This window comes from Podarcis raffonei, chromosome 4, assembly GCF_027172205.1.
Source record: "Podarcis raffonei isolate rPodRaf1 chromosome 4, rPodRaf1.pri, whole genome shotgun sequence".
Lineage (NCBI taxonomy): Eukaryota > Metazoa > Chordata > Lepidosauria > Squamata > Lacertidae > Podarcis > Podarcis raffonei.
The window spans coordinates 4,842,866-4,863,374 of NC_070605.1; the positions used below are offsets into that span (position 1 = coordinate 4,842,866).

The 20,509-nt window shown below is 43.9% G+C and overlaps 3 protein-coding genes across 6 annotated transcripts in view; 1 reads left to right on the plus strand and 2 right to left on the minus strand.

Moving 5' to 3' along the window:
* Positions 1 to 20,509, plus strand: part of LOC128412035 (zinc finger protein 420-like) — a 621,951-nt gene that overhangs the window by 490,840 nt on the left and 110,602 nt on the right. The gene's annotated exons all lie outside the window — the stretch shown is intronic.
* Positions 1 to 20,509, minus strand: part of LOC128412139 (zinc finger protein 397-like) — a 31,037-nt gene that overhangs the window by 9,048 nt on the left and 1,480 nt on the right. The window lies entirely within an intron of this gene.
* LOC128412190 (zinc finger protein 420-like) lies at positions 809 to 18,944 on the minus strand. Its single transcript, XM_053385046.1, has 3 exons — positions 18,703 to 18,944; positions 6,253 to 7,239; positions 809 to 1,899 (listed from the first exon to the last, which is right to left on the minus strand). The coding sequence occupies exons 1-3, from the start codon at positions 18,734 to 18,736 to the stop codon at positions 1,550 to 1,552; spliced, it is 1,371 nt and encodes a 456-aa protein (XP_053241021.1). The 5' UTR covers positions 18,737 to 18,944; the 3' UTR covers positions 809 to 1,549.

Genomic DNA, 20,509 nt, shown 5'->3' on the forward strand with positions numbered 1-20,509 from the left:
ACGTTGAACAACAACGGGCCCAGGACAGAACCCTGCAGCACCCCTCTGGTCACTTTTCCCCAGGATGAGGAGGAACCATGAAGGAGTCCTCTTTGGGTTCGGTCAGTCAAATCCACCTAACAGTTACCCCATTCAGCCTCATTTTACCAGCTTCCTCACATAAATATCACAGAGGACTTTGTCAAAAGCCTTACTGAAATCAAAATACACTATTTCCACAGCAGTCCACTGATCAACAAAGTTTATAACTCCATCCAAGAAAAGAAAAGGAAAGAAAAGAAAAGGAAAGGAAAGAAAAGGAAAGAAAAGGAAAGGAGAGATTTCTCTGGCTTGTATTTTTTTTGAGAAAGCCAGGCTTTCATCCTGTATTTTTATAATGTAAAATCTTCAGATGATGGGCAAATACATTTTAAAAAGCATAAATGATTATCTTGGCAAGCTGGAACATGTGCAAAGGAAAGTGATGTATGTATTTAATTTGTAAATCACCTGACCAGTGGTGCCGACTTGAATAAAATATTGGTGGGCGCCAGGTAAGGCCCGCCTTGCACTATCAATCACATGGTGCATGCACACCGTTAGAATGGCAATGTCTATAATGGCAGTGACTTTTTAAAAAAGTAATATTTTGCGCCCGTAGTTCAATTTCTCAGCAGCTCCCCTTGCCCCGGAGAACACTTTTAGCATTTCATCTCCTCTACCTGTGGCATTGTTCAGCAGTGGGGAAAGTGACCTCTTCACACCGGATGTCCATTTGGTATGGCCCTTTCCAGGTTTTTTCCTGCTCATTGTGTTTGTCTTTCATTTGTTCTCATATGTGTGTTGCCAGTAGAAGCCACAATTCTGTGGGTACTCTAGGTGGTGCAGAAAGCACCTAGAAGCTCCCTAGAGGTAGAAGTGCCGATCAAACTTCAGTTTTGTGCTCTATAAATTCCAATTAGGAGTACTGAAGGTGGTTCAGATTCTGGGGCAGTGCTTTTGGCCAGCAGAGGGAATAACAGGGCCAGCCTACTTTCCCTTTAAAGGAAACTTGGGTCTCCAGCTGTTTTTGGACTAGAACTCCCATCATCCCTAGCTGGAAGGAGCAATGGGGAGGGATGATGGAAACTATCGTCCCGGGAGCTGCTGGGGACCCAAGTTTGGGAAAGCCTCCTTTAAAGCAACTTTTGCGTTTGGCCCGCAAAGATGGGACCTGTCCACATTTGTATTTTCTTGTATTTTGTTTTTCTCATGACCTTTGCGCGGTTTTTAAAAATTTCTTAAAAGGGCAAATGGATAGCAAAATTGTATGGCAAGTTGAGGAAGAATAAAAGGTTGCATTTGAAAAAAACACAAAAAAACCCTGGGGGGTGGCCTCCTCAAATATTTTATGGGGGGGGGCAAAGACCCCTAGGAATTTAAGAGTGGCTGTATTCATACACCCACGTCTCAGAATGCTTAGAACATAAAAACACAACATAAAAACACAAAACATCACGTTAAAATAGTATTAGATGTCAATAAGAAAAAGGCCTGGTTAAAAAGGTGTGGATTTGCCTGGCTCCTAAAGCTATATACTGGTTTTTCCAACCTTTGTATGGATACTTTGATGGGAAGTGAGTTTAGAGCTAACAGTGAAGCTCTTTCCACATTCCACACACTGATAGGGTTTCTCCCCTGTATGAATTCTTTGATGGGAAGTGAGAGAGGAGCTCTGAGTGAAGCTCTTTCCACATTCCACACACTGATAGGGTTTCTCCCCTGTATGAATTCTTTGATGGGAAGTGAGAGAGGAGCTCTTCCTGAAACTCTTTCCACATTCCACACACTGATAGGGTTTCACCCCTGTATGAATTCTTTGATGGGAAGTGAAATTGGACCTCCTACTGAAGCTCTTTCCACATTCCACACACTGATAGGGTTTTTGAGCTTGTAGGGCAGCGGCTGAAGAAGGAACAAAAAGGGTTTTCTTGTGTGAGTTTCTTGTGGCTGATTAGCTGCTTTCTCTGTGCAAAGGTCAGAGGGGGCAGGGCTTCTGTTGAGGTAGGGGATTAGCTGTGGGAGGAGCTTATCAGAGTTTGCAGTTTGATCCATCTTTTAGATTTAGGGGAGCTAGTCTCAAACGTTTGTTGGGGGAGATATAGGTTTATTTGGGGGGATTTATTTGTCCTGTCTTCACGCTTTTTATGATGGAGGACCGCTGTAGTCACCCCCAACGACACCTTCTCAAGATGGAGGGTGAGGGAACAGCTGCAGTCGCCTGTGGTTCCTGCGCAATGTTTGCCATCTTGCCAAAGGTTGCAGGCAGCTTTACCTGCAGCAATTGCATGTTGATTGCCCTCTTAAAAGACAAAGTCCAGCAACTGGAGGAACGTGTAGCTACGCTCCAAAGAATTAGAGAGCTGGAGCTCTTCTTGGAAGCAACAGAGCACACCGTCTCCACCAAGGAGGAGACAGGGGACTCCCCTGAGAAGGAGGCTAGTTCACCAACACAGGAGCCAGATATATGGAGAAACGTGACTCAAAGAAGTAGGAGGCCCAGGGTTCGCTCTGATTGTTTAGAAATACGCAATCGCTTTGAGGTCCTTTCCCCTAGCATGGAAGACGAAGAGCAGACTCCATTTGAGGATCTCTCCCTCATTACAGTCGATCAGGTATATGAAGACGAGCAGCAAAGGCAGTCTTCAGGGAATGTGCAGGCGACCTTGGAACGGACAGCTCACGGAAGAACCCCGACCAGACCTAAGAGGAGGCGTGTAGTGGTGATAGGGGATTCCCTACTGAGGGGAACAGAAGCAGTGATCTGTGGGCCTGACAAGATGGCTCGGGAAGTGTGCTGTCTCCCCGGGGCTAAGATCCAAGATGTAACTGAACGACTGCAAGGAATCATAAAACCCACTGACAAATACCCCTTCCTCTTGGTTCATGTGGGAACCAATGACACTGCAAGCAATAGCCTCCAGAAGATCAAAAGAGATTACGAGGCTCTGGGCAGGAAATTGAAGCAATTAAATGCACAAATTGTTATCTCATCTGTCCTCCCAGTTGAACGACGTGGCCCAGGGAGAGAGGGAAAAATAGTGGAAGTGAACAACTGGCTTCGCAAATGGTGTAAACAGGAACGGTTTGGATTCTTAGATCACGGAATGCAGTTTCTTGAAGATGGACTTCTGGCAAGCGATGGGCTGCACCTCACAACGGTTGGGAGGAATGTTTTTGCAAAAAATCTCAGAAACCTCATCAGGAGGGCTTTAAACTGACTAATGTGGGGGAGGGAGACAATGCTCCTGAAGGTAGGAGTCTATCAATTGATGAAGATGATCATCCAAATGTCATAGACCGAATGGAGCAAACAGCACGCAGACCTAGTGGTGGGAGGAAAAAATCCTTAAATAAGAGACACGGGGGAATGATTAATGGACTTCAATGTCTGTACACTAATGCGCAAAGTATGGGAAATAAACAAGATGAGCTTGAGCTCTTGGTACAGCAAACTAAATATGACATAATAGGCATCACTGAAACCTGGTGGGATAAGTCCCACGATTGGAATGTAATAATGGAGGGATACAATCTATTTCAGAGAAACAGACCAGACAAGAAAGGAGGAGGAGTGGCGTTATATGTCAGGGATGTGTATACCTGTGAAGAGATCCAAGATTTAGAACCTCAAAGCCAAAGTGAGAGCATTTGGGTCAAAATTAAGGGAGAGAAGAATAACAGTGACCTCATTGTGGGAGTTTACTATAGATCCCCAAGCCAAACGGAGGACATAGATGATGCCTTCCTGGAACAGATGGCCAAACATGCAAAAGGAAGGGAGATAGTAGTAACAGGGGACTTCAATTACCCGGATATTTGTTGGATGTCAAACTGAGCCAAGAGCATAAGGTCAAACAGATTCCTCACTGGCCTTGCAGACAACTTCATTGTCCAGAAAGTGGGAGAAGCTACAAGAGGAACAGCCATTTTAGATCTGGTCCTAACCAATGTTGATGACCTGGTTAGTGGGGTAGAAGTGGAAGGATCATTAGGCGCGAGTGATCATGCTCTTCTGAAGTTTACTATACAGCGGAAAGGAGCAGCCAAGCATACTAGGACTCAATTTCTCGACTTTAAGAAAGCCGACTTCATAAAACTTAGGGAAGTGCTGGGTGAGATCCCATGGACAGTAATACTAAAAGGAAAGGGAGTTCATGATGGCTGGGAGTTTGTTAAGAGGGAGATAGTAAAAGCACAACTTCAGGCAATACCAATGAGACGGAAACATGGAAGGTGCCTAAAGAAGCCAGGGTGGCTATCTAAAGAACTTTTAACTGAGTTAAGATTAAAAAAGGATGTGTACAAAAAATGGAAAAGGGGGGAAACCACCAAAGAGGAATTCAAACAAATAGCCAGCACGTGTAGACACAAAGTCAGAAAAGCTAAAGCACAGAATGAACTCAGGCTTGCTAGAGAGGTTAAAAGCAACAAAAAAGGCTTTTATGGGTATGTTCGTAGCAAAAGGAAGAACAAAGAAACAGTGGGGTCACTCAGAGGAGAAGATGGTGAAATGCAAACAGGGGACACAGAAAGGGCTGAACTCCTCAATGCCTTCTTTGCCTCAGTCTTCTCCGATAAAGAAAACAATGCCCGACCTGAAGAATTTGGAGCAAATGATTCAGCAGAGGAAACACAGCCCAGAATAACTAAGGAGATAGTACAAGAATACTTGGCTAGTCTAGATGTATTCAAGTCTCCAGGGCCAGATGAACTGCATCCAAGAGTATTAAAAGAACTGGCAGATGTGATTTCAGAACCACTGGCAGTCATCTTTGAGAATTCCTGGAGAACAGGCGAAGTCCCGGCAGACTGGAGGAGGGCAAATGTTGTCCCTATTTTCAAAAAGGGGAAAAGAGAGGACCCAAATAATTACCGCCCAGTCAGTCTGACATCAATACCAGGGAAGATTCTGGAGCAGATCATTAAGCAAACAGTCTGTGAGCACCTGGAAAGGAATGCTGTGATCACCAATAGTCAGCATGGATTTCTGAAAAATAAGTCATGTCAGACTAACCTGATCTCGTTTTTTGACAGAATTACAAGCCTGGTAGATGAAGGGAACGCAGTGGATGTAGCCTACCTTGATTTCAGCAAGGCATTTGACAAGGTGCCCCATGATATTCTTGTAAAGAAGCTGGTAAAATGCGGTCTTGACTATGCTACCACTCAGTGGATTTGTAACTGGCTGACTGACCGAACCCAAAGGGTGCTCATCAATGGTTCCTCTTCATCCTGGAGAAGAGTGACTAGTGGGGTGCCACAGGGTTCTGTCTTGGGCCCGGTCTTATTCAACATCTTTATCAACGACTTGGATGATGGACTCAAGGGCATCCTGATCAAATTTGCAGATGACACCAAACTGGGAGGGGTGGCTAACACCCCAGAGGACAGGAACACACTTCAAAACGACCTTGACAGATTAGAGAACTGGGCCAAAACAAACAAGATGAATTTTAACAGGGAGAAATGTAAAGTATTGCACTTGGGCAAAAAAAATGAGAGGCACAAATACAAGATGGGTGACACCTGGCTTGAGAGCAGTACATGTGAAAAGGATCTAGGAGTCTTGGTTGACCACAAACTTGACATGAGCCAACAGTGTGACGCGGCAGCTAAAAAAGCCAATGCAATTCTGGGCTGCATCAATAGGAGTATAGCATCTAGATCAAGGGAAGTAATAGTGCCACTGTATTCTGCTCTGGTCAGACCTCCCCTGGAGTACTGTGTCCAGTTCTGGGCACCACAGTTCAAGAAGGACATTGACAAACTGGAACGTGTCCAGAGGAGGGCAACCAAAATGGTCAAAGGCCTGGAAACGATGCCTTATGAGGAACGGCTAAGGGAGCTGGGCATGTTTAGCCTGGAGAAGAGGAGGTTAAGGGGTGATATGATAGCCATGTTCAAATATATAAAAGGATGTCACATAGAGGAGGGAGAAAGGTTGTTTTCTGCTGCTCCAGAGAAGCGGACACGGAGCAATGGATCCAAACTACAAGAAAGAAGATTCCACCTAAACATTAGGAAGAACTTCCTGACAGTAAGAGCTGTTCGACAGTGGAATTTGCTGCCAAGGAGTGTGGTGGAGTCTCCTTCTTTGGAGGTCTTTAAGCAGAGGCTTGACAACCATATGTCAGGAGTGCTCTGATGGTGTTTCCTGCTTGGCAGGGGGTTGGACTCGATGGCCCTTGTGGTCTCTTCCAACTCTATGATTCTATGATTCTATGATTCTATGATTCTCCCCTGTATGAATTCTTTGATGCTTAGTGAGAGCGGAGCTCTGACTGAAGCTCTTTCCACATTCCACACACTGATAGGGTTTCTCCCCTGTATAAATTCTCTGATGCCTAGTGAAACTGGAGCTATCTGTGAAGCTCTTTCCACATTCCACACACTGATAGGGTTTCTCCGCTGTATGAATTCTTTGATGGGAAATGAGAGAGGAGCTCTTCCTGAAGCTCTTTCCACATTCCACACACTGATAGGGTTTCTCCCCTGTATGAATTCTTTGATGAGAAGTGAGAGAGGAGGTCTTCCTGAAGCTCTTTCCACATTCCACACACTGATAGGGTTTCTCCCCTGTATGAATTCTGTGATGGGAAGTGAGATGGGAGCTCTGCCTGAAGCTCTTTCCACATTCCACACACTGATAGGGTTTCTCCCCTGTATGAATTCTGTGATGGTAAGTGAGATCGGAGCTCTGACGGAAGCTCTTTCCACATTCCACACACTGATAGGGTTTCTCCCTTGTATGAATTCTCTGATGCTTAGTGAGATCGGAGCTCTTCCTGAAGCTCTTTCCACATTCCACACACTGATAGGGTTTCTCCCCTGTATGAATTCTTTGATGGGAAGTGAGATGGGAGCTCTGACTGAAGCTCTTTCCACATTCCATACACTGATAGGGTTTCTCCCCTGTATGAATTCTTTGATGGGAAGTGAGGTTGGAGCTTTCAGTGAAGCTCTTTCCACATTCCACACACTGATAGGGTTTCTCCCCTGTATGAATTCTTTGATGGGAGGTGAGATTGGAGCTGTTCCTGAAGCTCTTTCCACATTCCGCACACTGATAGTCTTTCTTTCCAATGATATTTTGTTGATGGGAAGTGGAATGGGAGTTTTGACTGCAGCTTTCTCCACACTCCAAATTTTTACGTGGCTTCTCCTCCCTGGGGATTTTATCGTGGTCACCTTTGTTCTCAATTTCCGATTCTTCACAATCTGCAATGGAGACAAAAAGGGATTAGAGCCTCAGGAACAAATGGAGAAGAACTCAAGGGAGTTGGGGGGGGGTGTTCATTACCTGTGTTGTTTGTCATTAACCAACATATTTATTATGAGATTCTGATGCATTGTTGAATGTTGCTTTGTTTGATTTAAAGTAGTGGTCAAAATTGTGGAAGACTTGGAAAAAAGTGTCGTTCTTCTTTTGGAGTAATATTATAAATCTATATATCAATGGAAAGATAATTTGATCAAGAATGCAATCCAACGAAGTTTTTTCAATTACCCATATTCTATCAAACCATATAGCCAAATAACCAGGAAAAGGAAGCACAACTTGCTTAGGTTGACTTTTGTCAGTAACTTACGTGATTGCTATCAAGTTGGTCATTTAGTGAGGTTGAAAAACATAATCAAATTTAAAAAATGGCACAAAGAGTTGACTTGTCACCCAGAATGTGATGTAAAATTGTACTATTACGTGAACAAGGCTACAGTTATGAAGAAATTAGATGAAAGATTGGGAAAAACTAAACCAAAGCTGGCCTTTCTATATTTTTGAAGAGGTATAAGGAGACTCAGTCACTACAAAATCAGACTGGTAAAGGCAGGAAATGTTGGGAAAGAAACATTCTGCATAGAAACAGTAAAGATGTTTGTACCTTTAAGAACAGTTTCTGTAAGCTCTGGGTAAATTGGGTACAGCTGGCCATGACTACAAAAGGAGAAAAGCTGCAGTTTGAAGGACTTCCGGGGTGGCGCCATCGGCAATGGCGGACTCCCTCTGAACTGGAGGGACCAGCTCCGCGCGAAACGGGTCGTATCCGCTGCGGTGAAGCGGGAACCCTCTAAAAAATCACAGGCGGATGAAGCCTGTGACCATGGGACTCGGCGGGCACCTTTAGCGCCCCCCAACCCGCAAAGGAACCCATTAACGGGCTCCGAAGCGAAGAGGGGGAAGTGGCACGGTGCTGTGAGTCTACTGCTTTTTCCGTGGAGTGAAGCCGCATAGCCGTTGCCGGAGAGCGCTGCCTTTTTCCAGGGACAATTTGGCATCTAAAGAATCACCCGTGAATACTTGAAACTTGAACAATTGGACTTTAAATAAGGATTGGCCAGTAGAGAGGAATTGGATTCAAAATTTTAATTCAATTTGGTACTGAAACGGGAAGGTCTAAACAGGAAGTCAGCCTTCCGTTTCTTTGTAGTCAGAACAAAGCAAAGACAACGTAAACTAGAGCTTAGAAAATTACTTTTAAAGGACTGGTCTTCATCATTTAAAATCGTGGAACCCCCTTCGGTAGCAGGAGAAGAAGGGGGATTTTCTTTTTTGGACTGTTTAAACCTGCAGAAGTGAGTTTAAAGTAAAGTAACTTTCCACCGTCCTGATCCTGGAGCGGAGTGTCAGGACTGACGTTTGAAGCTCATTGACCAGAGACAAATGTTTTTGACAGACAGCTAAAAGAAGAGTAACATAGTGACTCTATTGTTTCCTTTCGCATTTCAAAGGAACAAATATTGACTGAATTTTTTGAAAAAGAAACTTTGTTGCTATTGTTCTTAAGAGAAAGAATAAACAGAAGTTTTCCCCCTAGAGGGAGACTGTGAAATTGTAACCAACTTCAGGAGCTGGCAGCTGTTACAGATTACAATCGTGGGAAAGGATTGGTGACCTTGTAGGACAATGTTTTCAGAAGCTCTGTTGGGTGCTTTCTGTAAAATAAATGCCCTATTGGATCAGCTAAGCCAGAAGACGGACTTGATGACTAATGCGGCCAGAAATTTTGAACAGGCAGTAGGAAACTACTTGGAGCCTACCCAGGATCTAAAACAGGAGTGTGCTTTGACAGCACAGACGAGAGAAGAGGATACTGCTGAATCCTGGGTGCCAGAAATGGAGGGAGTTGCGGCCCTGCAGGATCATGACCCTTGGGTTTGACAAATGAATTTGGAGAAAACCAGATTTGGAAAGATAAAGTTTGGTTTGGTTTGGAAATGGGGGGTTGGACTGACCCTCCCATGCAGGGATGTTTGGACTTTCTGAGTTTGGTAATGGGCCGTCAGATGTTTGGAGTTGTGGGGGCTCTTAATTTTGGAGGGAATTTGAAACAGGTGTTGAAATACCACATGGTGTTTAGTCTGGACTATGGAAATGGGGCAGATCTGCTGAAAAGGGTCAAAAACATTACTAAGCTGGAGTTCCCACGAGTGAAAGGAAAATATGAAGAAGAGTTGCGGAAGGGACATGGAGGGGACTTGAGGGCCTCGGATATAAGGATACCAGGTTAATGCACTAGATTCATGGGACAAAAAGGACTGACAAAATCCGGGACCAGGAGGAAGGGACGCTGGATGAAGATTGGATTGTTTTACTTTTTTTCCTTTTATCATTAGGACTGTTTTTAAATAATTGTTGAATGTTAGAAAAATGTTGAAATGGAACTACTTGGTTCTAGTAAAAATGTTTTAAAAATTAGGTTAATGATATGGTTATGAGAAGATGGTTAAAATAAGATTTAAGCTTTAAGTTCCAAGGTCTGCTATATGACAAGATGAAAACAGATTAAGATAATGTAAGGACAAAATATTATGAACTATGGAAAGGATTTGCTGTGATAATTATTAACTAGGATACAAGAAAGGGGAGGAGGAGGAGGTCAAGGAAAGAAGGTAATGAAAATTAAAAATTTGAGAATGATGGATGTATTTTTTTCTTTTTTCTTTTCGTTTTGTCCTCTTTTTGTCATTTTTTTTTCTTTTTTGCAACTTTGAAAAAATCTTTAATAAATATTATTATTAAAAAAAAAGGAGAAAAGCTGCAGTTTGAACCTGCCTGCAGGAAAAACATCCACAAGCTTTGCTGTTTGTTGTTTTATAATAAAACCTTTATTTAATTTGGTTTTACACCAGTCTTGTGGTGTCACAGTTTCTGTCATCTGCCACCAGTGGAAAATTCCCCCTCTAACAGGTTATGGGCCCAGTCCTGAGTGGGCAGAGACAGAACATGAAAATAACGCAGAGACTAGAAGGAACTCAGCGTTTCTCAAGCAGCTGGCTGTGTGGAGGCGCCGGGAGAGAGTGTCTGTTTGAGACCAGGAGCCGAACAATTCTTCAAGCCACGTGTGAGTAAAGACTGAGTGGAAAGCTGAAAGCTGGGTGGAGCCATGGCTGGACTTGGACTTGGAGCTGGAGCTCAAGGGGAGCTTCATATTTTCCAGTAGAGAAACTGGGAGAGTCCAATTATATGTCATGGAGTTTACAGATGCAGGCATTTTTAAAGAAAGAACAATGTTGGACTGTTATTGTTAACCCTCCTGTAAAAGATGAGGATGAAGAAGTAGATGAAGCAGACCAAAGACTGGAGGACAAAGCATATGCCAATCTAATTTTGAGTTTAGAGAAGTCTCAGTTATCTCATGTGTGAGACCTTGAAACAGCAAGTGAGATCTGGAAAGCACTGAAAGCAATACACATTAGAGACACTGCTGGCAGCAAAATTACTCTGAGAGCTCTGTACCGAGCCAGACTAAGTGAGGGTGAATGTGTTTCAAAACACCTTCAAAGAATGCATGATTTATTTTCACAGTTAAATGAACTTGGGGAACATTTTTCTGAGCGGAGTAAGGTTTATATTGTGCTGTCTTCACTTCCTGAGTCATGGGATAATTTAGTGATGACACTGGAGGCAATTCCAGAAAGCCAATTAATGATGCATTTCTTAACTGGGTGTTTGCTTGATGAGGAGGAAAGACGCCATGAGAGGAAGGTGACAATCCCTCACCGTAACTCCGGAAATGGGAGGCAGTCCAGTAAAAGATATGCAACTGATGAGGGGCGGCAACATAGAGGTTGTAGACCAGAGAGGAAGCAGCTTTCACAGTCAGAAAATGCTATTGTTGTGGGTCAACCAAGCATTTAGCACGACAGTGTACTGTGTCTGGGGGAGAAAACACAAGAAAAGGGCGGCCTGCATTTGCTGGGAAGCGAGGAGACAGGAAGAGTCGAGTCCAGTATGTTTCTGCAGCAGTTCGAGGCACCAGTCACGATGTTGGACAGGATTGGATTTTAGACTCAGCAGTGACAAACATTTTTTGTTAAGTCTGCACAAGCCCTTGTAGAAAAGCAACCTTGTAAATCTGTAAATGTAGTACTAGCTGACGGAACAGTGCATGAGTCAGCTGGAAAGGGTAGTGGGAATATTAGCTGTTTAAGTACCAAATTTACCAATGTTTTATGTGTACTAAGTTTAGAAATTAATTTGCTTTCAGTTACAAGTCTTGTTAAGCAGGGGTTTATGGTAACCTTCTCTGGGTCAGGATGTAAAATAGAGAAAGCTGGAAAAGTGGTTACACTAAAAAATGGTTTCTTTTGAAAGACCAGCTAGTAAGTGAGTCTGGGGCATGTGTTAAAGCCTGTAATAGAGCCTTGCATGATGAGTGCCAGCATCTGTGGCATCGTCGTTTGGGGCATGCCAATTTCCGCAGTATTACAAAAATGCCAGAAGTAAGGGAATTAAAATGAAAAAATGTTCAGTTTTTCTGGACTGCAATACCTGCAAGGAGTCTAAAAGTAAGCAGGGATCTTATCGTGAAAGTAATAGAATTAGCAAGAAGCTAATTCTATTTTCTGACTCAGCTACCCCTAAAATGCTACTGAAATATAGGGCCATTTTACAGGACTATAATATTGTTTTAAGGTGTGTTTTTAAAGACACAGAATGAAAACAACTACTGCCAAACTTGTTGTATAGCCGGACCGACCCCAGGCAATCAACGCCCCCTCTGCCGAAGGGCTTTCGCCATAGGGCCATGATTCATTCGGGAGGGCCATCAAAGAGGAATATGTGCGGTGAACCCAGCTGCAACACTCCCTTGGAGAGGAAAACATCAAAGCAAAAAGGCCAAACACACAAAGAACGCCAGCCCAATCTAGATAATTCAAAGATAAGACACTCCATTACGCCTTTGGCAGATCCAGAATTTCACCACTCTCTACTCCAGCTGGAATGTGATCAGCCAATGCCAAGTGACGACCCTCCCAAGGGAAAGAGGACACATAGAAAGCCAGAGGCAGATTTCATTGTCTTTGACGAAGACCCCCCGATGGTCCCAGCAATTCAAAAAACACCGTCGATGCCGGGAAATTGGGAAAATGCTGCAAATCAACCCCGAGAACAACAACACCGTGCATATCCTAAGAACGGTTGCATCATTTCCGAACCAGTGGGAGAGCTGATAACAATTTCCCCATCACAACGAAGCCAAGCCAGTTATGGAACGTGCAGCCTTAACTTCATCTCATGGAACATAGCGGGTTGGGCCAACGAACTAGGGGACGAGCCATTTCGTGAATATATAGCGGGGTTTGACATAATAATGCTGCAGGAAACTTGGGCAACTGACAACATAGTTCTCGACGGTTACGACGCTTATGAAATCAAGGCCTCTAAACCGCTCGGAAGGGGACGACCGAGGGGGGGCCTAGTAACTCTGGTTTCCACTCAATTGGCGTCACAAATTACTGAGTGCTCAGTTTTCGAGCAGCTGGCACTGGGGATCACTTTGCATCTGGAATCCAAGAGTATCATTCTGCCTGGCTTTTTTTACAAATAAGACTTGACCTCATCATTGCTAATGGGGCATTCCCTGGGGACAGAGAAGGCGAGTACACATTCATAAATACAAATGGAGCCAGCACAGTAGACTACTGCCTCACAAACAGAGAGGCCTTCGAATCAATTAAAAAATTCACCATAGATAATAGGACTGAAAGCGGCCACCTACCTCTAATCATCTCCACTACTGGCCAAAATTCAATTCAGCGCTCTCACATAGAACATAGATAAAGCAAATTATCCAGCATTGCGTAGGAAAAAATGGACACCTGAGATAGCAATTGCAGTTGAGAATAGATTGAATTCACAAACTGCAATTAAGTTAAGATCAATTATAATAAACAATCTATCAGTAGACTCCTCCCTGACGGCTTACGAAAATCTCATTGAGTCCTTGCAGGATGTAGTTTCGGTTAACATAAACTCAGCCGGCAAGCCACGCACTGCAAAAGGGCGCGGTTGGTTTGACCAAGAGTGCCGCACAAAGAAGGAAGCCTTAAGGAACGCTTATTTGGCCTATAGAAACGCTGGATTAAACTACTTACCTCCATCTTATTTTAAAATCAAAAAAGAATATAAAGCCCTTTTGGCCTCAAAAAAAAGACAGTCCGAACAAAATTCCAGGTCCCTGCTATTGAATGCCTCACTAAACAATGAAACTAAACTCTTTGGGCTACTGGTCTCCGACTCAATGAAAAATAGTTCCTCAGCCCCCAGCTGTGTCATTCCAGCTCAGGTTTGGGAGAATCACTTCAGAAATATATTTATGGAAAATCCAAACCTCCCTTCCAGCTTACAGGAGGATGACAGGGCAGAATTGTCACTGCTCCCTAATTGGAGGCCGGTGACTGTGGAGGAAGTCCATACATTAATTGGGAATCTGAAGAGTGGAAAGGCTCCGGGGAAAGACTTTATCCCAGCAGAGTTGATTACATCAAACCAGCACTGGTGGGCTCCGCTTCTGGCAGCACTCTTTACGGTAGTAAATAACTCGGGTAAGGTACCATATAGCTGGAAACATGCTATAGTAGTTCCAGTCTTTAAGAGAGGCCACCCAAATGTACCTTCCAATTACAGGCCAATTAGCCTGTTCTCAATAATTGGGAAGCTGTATGCCCGTTTCCTCAGTAGCAAACTGACAACCTTTCTAAATGAACATAATATACTATCTGAAGCCCAGGCAGCTTTTCATGAGAACCATTCAACAACAGACCACTGTCTAATGCTGTCCTTCCTAGCTGAGAAGTACACTCTCTACAGGGTAGACTCTTCGTGGCCTTTATGGATCTGAAATCAGCATTTGACTCCATCCCCAGATCCCAGCTATGGTCCAAATTAAGTCTGATTTTGCAGGACAAACGACTTCTCTTTCTCATAAAAGCCCTGTACAATGGAACCAAACTGCAGGTCCGATGCGGTCGACAGGGACAGCTATCAAACAGCATCGAGATGACTAGGGGGGTGAGACAGGGTTGTATTTTGGCCCCCACATTGTTTTGTCTATTCTTAAATGACCTAGAAGAGAACTTAATGGACCCAGATGGACACATTCCAAAAACAGGAATGAGAAGGACCCCTCTGTTGTTACATGCTGATGACGCGGCCATCATCTCACGTTCCAGACCGGGTTTGAATTATCTGCTGAGGAAATTTTCTCATTACTGTTCTGGAAATGGTTTATCCATTAATTATGAAAAATCTAAAATTTTAGTCTTCGAAAGAAGATTCTCCCAGTCTAAATGGGTGCTGGATGGCCATAACCTTGAACAGGTAAAATACTTCAATTACCTAGGGCTCACATTTCATCATACAGGATCGTGGAAGCACCATCGGCAAACCTCCCTTCAAAAGGCGGAGATTGCAAAGCTAGCCATACATAGATTCTTCTTCACAAAGGGCGGCAATATGTTCCAGCAGCCTTAAGGGTTTTCAACGCAAAGCCCGTTTCCCAACTCCTGTATGCAGCAAATGTCTGGCATAATGGGGACCTGCCAAAGCTAGATGGCTTTCGGGCAAAACTTATACGATCTCTGCTGCAGGTACCTAACTGTGTCCCCAACTCCGTACGTCTGTTAGAAGCTGGTGAATGTCCAATTTCAACTAAAGCATGGTGGTCTGCCCTAAAACATTGGCTCAGGATTTCAGTGTTTGATCTAGGGAAGGGTCTGTACCAACATCTGACCAATGAGGAATTTGTCAGCAAATGGCAGAAAACCATGGCTAAAAAAGCCACCTCTATTGGTCTGTCTCCCCCCCCCCCCAACTGTATTACCTGGGTTATGAAGGCGCCCAAAAGGTTTTAAAGCAAAGATTATGGGACAATGCACACAGTGACTTGCCATCTCGATCACACGCAGTCTGTAGTCCGCTGGCAGTAGGAGTTCAATATGGGCATGTCTTTAAGTTAACATCTTACATCAAAAACCTGACAGTACCTAACTACCGAAGGCTTTTCACCAAAGCCAGACTAAATGTCTTCCCCTCTGCAGTGCTGGATGGTAGGTTGAGAGGAGTTCCCTACCAGGACAGACTTTGCTCGTGTGCTCAAGACATCGATTCCATAAATTATATTTTGTTGCATTGTGCAAAATATGAGCAGGCCAGGGCTGAACTGATACTACCCTTGCTGGTACCCTTCCCGGGAAAATCAGAGGTTCACTATGGCAGGTTCCTACTGGAAGACCGGATAAAAGCTAGAACGTTGGCAGTGGCAAAGTTTTTATCGGTGGTTGCAAGAACAAATGAGTCCTATATTCTAAACAAAATGCTTGATTAACACGGCTGTATGAACTCTGTATTGATTTGTAATGATTTGTTGGGTCTCTGGACCATAATAAAGATTGTTGTTGTTGTTGTTGTTGTTGTTATATATATTTATATTTTTATTTATTATTTCAACAGGATTCAGCTCTATGTCGTGTTGCTGCTGTGTGCAAAAGGTGCTTTCAAGATAATGATATTTCGCCTGTGGACCTGGTGACTCGGCGGGCACCATTTGCGCCCCCCCGACCCGCGAAGGAGCCTTTTTAAAGGCTTCGGAACGGGGGATGGAGAGCGGTGCGGTGCTGAGAGTCGACTACTTCCCCTACTGAGTGAAGCCGCATGCCATGGACGGAGAGCGCTGACTTCTTTCTCAGAACATTTGGACTAAAAGTAACAACCCGTGAGTAATACGGAAATTGGACTTAAAAAGGGGGAAAAAATTGGGAATTAGGCACGACCGGGTAAGGTGCAAAGAGGAAGTCCGCCTACCCGCCTTGTAAACATCTTAAAGCAAGGATTTTATAACTAAGGTTGAGAGAACACCTTTCTCTTTTGTGGATACAAGCAATTAACTCCACGTTTTGGCAATATAAGTGATTGTGCTGGAGGTTAAGAGCTAATATTGAGAGCGGAATTGTCACCCCTCCCCCAGGACCCGGGAGCGATCGGTGAGAGAGCCTGCGGAAGAGACATAGAAGACTTTGACAGCTGTCAAACTAGCTGTCAAAGTTGGGGAAAAAGGAGAACTTTGTTTCTGTTGTCTTTGCTGGTTATATTTGTTACAATTTGGTAACAAATTGTTAAAAATAAAGAAGAAAAGGCTAACTTGACTTTTGGGTTGGAACTGGAAGATACTAAGAAACCTCTAGAGGGGGTTCAGGACATTACAAAAATGGCTGTAAGTGGAAAAACACTGGCTGAACTGGAGAGGACTTTTTTTCTCTTGGGAAAGTTACAAGAACAAAGTGATGTTTTGGCTACAAATGTTACAATATTGAATGGAACAGTAAATAAAGTTACTGAGCCTGGGAGGGACTTGACTCAAGTCTTTGCAGCTGAACAAAAAAGTTTTGCAGTTGAACTAAAAATCTCTGCAGCTGAACAAGAAAATAAATCTGAGAAATTTGAGAATGTGATGAAAGAGAAACATGACGATTTGAAGGAAAAGGAAGGAGGAGCTATAATGCCACAGATGATTAAGGAGAGCCAGAGGCCGGTTAAGATGGATACAAAGGAAAATAAGAACAGGATGATGAAAATCTGGTTTGAATTGAAGAATGGAGAATGGAGAGATCTCCTTATGTGGAGATCTGAAGACCTATGGAATACAAACCTGGCTAAAGTGGAAACTGGAGCTTTTGGGACATTTGGACTTAAGAGAAGCAAGAAACAAGATTTTGGCTCCACTGGCTGGAAAAAACATGGACCTTATTGGGACAGAGCTTCTTCGAGATTTGGTGTTCAATATAAAGGACTATCAAAAAAACCGGCAGAGAGGAATTGAGAGAGAATTAAGAGCCTCGGACGTGAGGTCGCCAGGCTGACAGCAGATAGACTGATGGACATTTGTTGGGGTTCGAAACCGGGAAAGGGGGGGTGGGGCTTTGGGAATCTAAAGGGTGTACAATTATACTCTGTTTCATTTAATTTTGTTTTGCCACTAATATAAAAATGGGGAATTCGTGGAAGGGAATTGGGGTCGACCTTAGAAAAAGATTTTTAAGAATAAGTACTGATGTATAAAGATTGAGGTTTATAAGTTAAAATTGGTTAACTAAAATGAATTAAAGAAAATAAGGTAAAGAACAAGAACTTGCTGAGCTAAAAATTGGAACTGGAATACAAGAAGGGGAGGTGTGGGGAAGTCAAGGAAATTGGTTATTGATAGTAAGGAATGAAAATTTTATGTGTTTTTAATTTTTTTTGTTTTTTCTTTATTTTTTGAAAATTTCAATAAATATTTATATATATAAAAAAAGATAATGATATTTCACTGCTGGAATGGCCTGGGAATAGCCCAAACTTTAACCCAATCAGAAATCTTTGGAGCCAACTAAAGAAACTTGTAAGTCAGAAGCAACCCAGCAAAAAAGCCCAATTAACAGAGGCCATAATTCAGTCTTGGTTTCCCATTATTACAGCTGCAGAACTAAAGACTTGGTTCACTTCAAGGGAAGGCGTTGTAAGGCCGTAATTAAAGCTAAAGGTTACCAATGGTTACCAAAGGTTTCACGTTTTTTCTTTATGACTGCTGTTCTAATACATACTCCTTCATAAAATTCATCGCATTACATTCTTCATTAAATTATCTTTCCATTGCTATATAATTTTATGGTATTACTCCACACAAAAGTGGTGTTATGAGCCATCAAACCTCAGAAATACACTTTTCACAAAAGGTTTCCACAATTTTGGCAACTAGTAGAAGTTGTTCATTTTAAAGTTAATGTTCTTTTTATATGGGATCAGATTATTATTATTATTTATGTTTAATTTTTATATGTGTGTTGGAAGCCGCCCAGAGTGGCTGGGGGAATGCAGCCAGATGGGCAGGGTATAAATAAAAATTATTATTATTACTACAGTGGTACCTTGATTTAAGAACAGTCCTCTTCCAGAAAAGATTAAGTTTGTAAACCGAGGTACCACTGTATCATCATCACCACCACTGCTACTTCTACCTGAAATTCAATAAGTCTAGCTCTTCTCTGGGATGAATTTTGTTTGGCCCAGTCATGGCATCCCCTCCATCTCCAATGTCAGTCGTCTCTTTGGGTCAACCCAAGACTGACAGGAGCAAAAACAAAAACAGAAAACCTGAAGCTACTATCTTTCCTAACAATTCTGAAGCTGACATTTAAGAAGGCCTGGGCATTCAGACCAACCCAATCGTGGTAGAAAAAGGGATAATTTGAGGAAGATTGTTCAAAGAAAAAACTGTAAGTTACTGTTTCTTGTGGGGGTGTTAGGTTCCCAGGTGTTATAGGGGGCGCTGTTGAATTCTGTGAAAATATCTGAGGTTGGTCCATAGAGGTATTTTTTGAATTTCCAGGCAGATATGACAATCCCACAGGGAGCCTTACCAAGAGAGGCCACGATCCCACAATTCTCCTCCATGACGTCCTTATGCAGAGCTCTCTGGTCAGGATCCAACAACGCCCACTCTTCGTCCGTGAAACAAACAGCAACATCTTCAAAGCACACTGGACCCTAAAAGAAAAAGGGAAATGTCCTCCTCTGAAACAGCAGAAATATGATCTGCTACACAATGCTCTGTTGCTTCCAGTTTGCCTGATGGAAGGATCCAATTACTCCTCTCCTTTTGAGCTGTTCTGGGAAGGTTCCCTCCCAATGCCGTAAAGCCAAATTCAAGGGGTCCATGGGAGCATGGAGAGGGGGAGGATTGGGGGGCAGGCCCCATTTTTCATCCGATGGGGCTGGTTAGGTGAATCCAGGCCACTATTTGTTCCCATTTGTCCACTGCTTAGAAAACAATTTTAGCATTCAGTGATCAATCTACAATTAAAATAAGCCTATTTTTGTCTCCTGACTCTGAGAGACAAGCAGGGAGGGGGGCTTCTGGCAAAAGGAGAGGGAGCCACCGGTAGTTCCTCCTTCTCCTGACTCACCTCTGCCTCTCAACCTTCCTCTCCCACTCACCTCCTTCCTCTTCTGCCTCTGATTCTGCACTGCATTCTGCTACAGAATGCAGCTCACTAAGCCCTGTTTCCCCTTCAGCTTCTGACACCTCCTCTTCCCAGGCTTCTCCCTCTTGCCCCTCTGACCGCTCATCCTTCCTCCACCTCCACTCCTTCGGCTCTGAGCCATCTTCCCTTCCTGGTTCCCCGGCTGCTTCCTCCCACCACTCCTCTGTGCCCCACCAGTCCATGACATTGCTCCATCCCTCGGCCTCTGTCCCCACAAGGCAGCTTCCCCTGACCTGATCTGGTTCCACAGCCGCTGCTTCCCTTCTGCCCCCATGAAATGGCGGATCAGGATGTCTTGCTGGCATCCTTCTGCCACCTGTAAGAGAAAAAAGGTAAGCAGGACGCCAGGAGTGCCTGCTTCTCTGACAGGTGAAACAGGGCATCTGCAGATGGGCCTTTGAGAAAGACTTACCTACTGAGAGTATTTGGAGGTTTGTGCCCATTTCATATGTTGTTTTTTGTGTGTGTGCAGAAATACATCTCCCCTCTTCTGGACCCTTGTTCCCAACTGTCTCCCCCCAAAACAAGATGAAAAGAACCCTCAGATGAATTGGAAAACTAAGAGAATGAGACCAGTGGAGAAAACCCACCTTCCTCCTTACCCAGTGGCCTCTCTCTGGTGTCCAACGGAGGCCTCTCTGCTTCACAGGAATCCAGGTCCATTTCTGCAAAGAGATCCTTTCCCTGAGGAAGAAACAAGGATTCAAAACAGAGAATGGTGAGAAATACTAGAAAGAGAATGACAAAGACTTGAAGGGTGTGAGATCTCATTCCATGGATGCCTTCCCAGAAAAAGGATGGGCCATCAGCAGACCATTATGGGATGTTCTCTGTCCTGTTTGGAGCCCCTTGGGAGTATCCAGAGGAAAGTCTCTCTCACCTGCTTTCTCTCCTCTGCCTGACTCAGGAGGAAACCTTCGGCCAGGGCTATCGCCTGGGAACTGGTCTCCACTCCACAGTCCCTCACCCAGCTCTCCATCTCCAGGGGAAGGACAGCCAGGAACTGCTCCAAGATCACCAGGTCCAGCATCTCAGCTTTCGTGTGCCTTTCTGGCTTCAGCCACTGATGGTCAAGGTGGTAGAGTCGGCTGCAAACCTCTCGGGGTCCTTTGGCCTCCTGGCAGCAGAACTGCCTCACCTGCTGGCTCTGCACCTCTGAGCGGAGGGTGTCCTCCTCACCCAG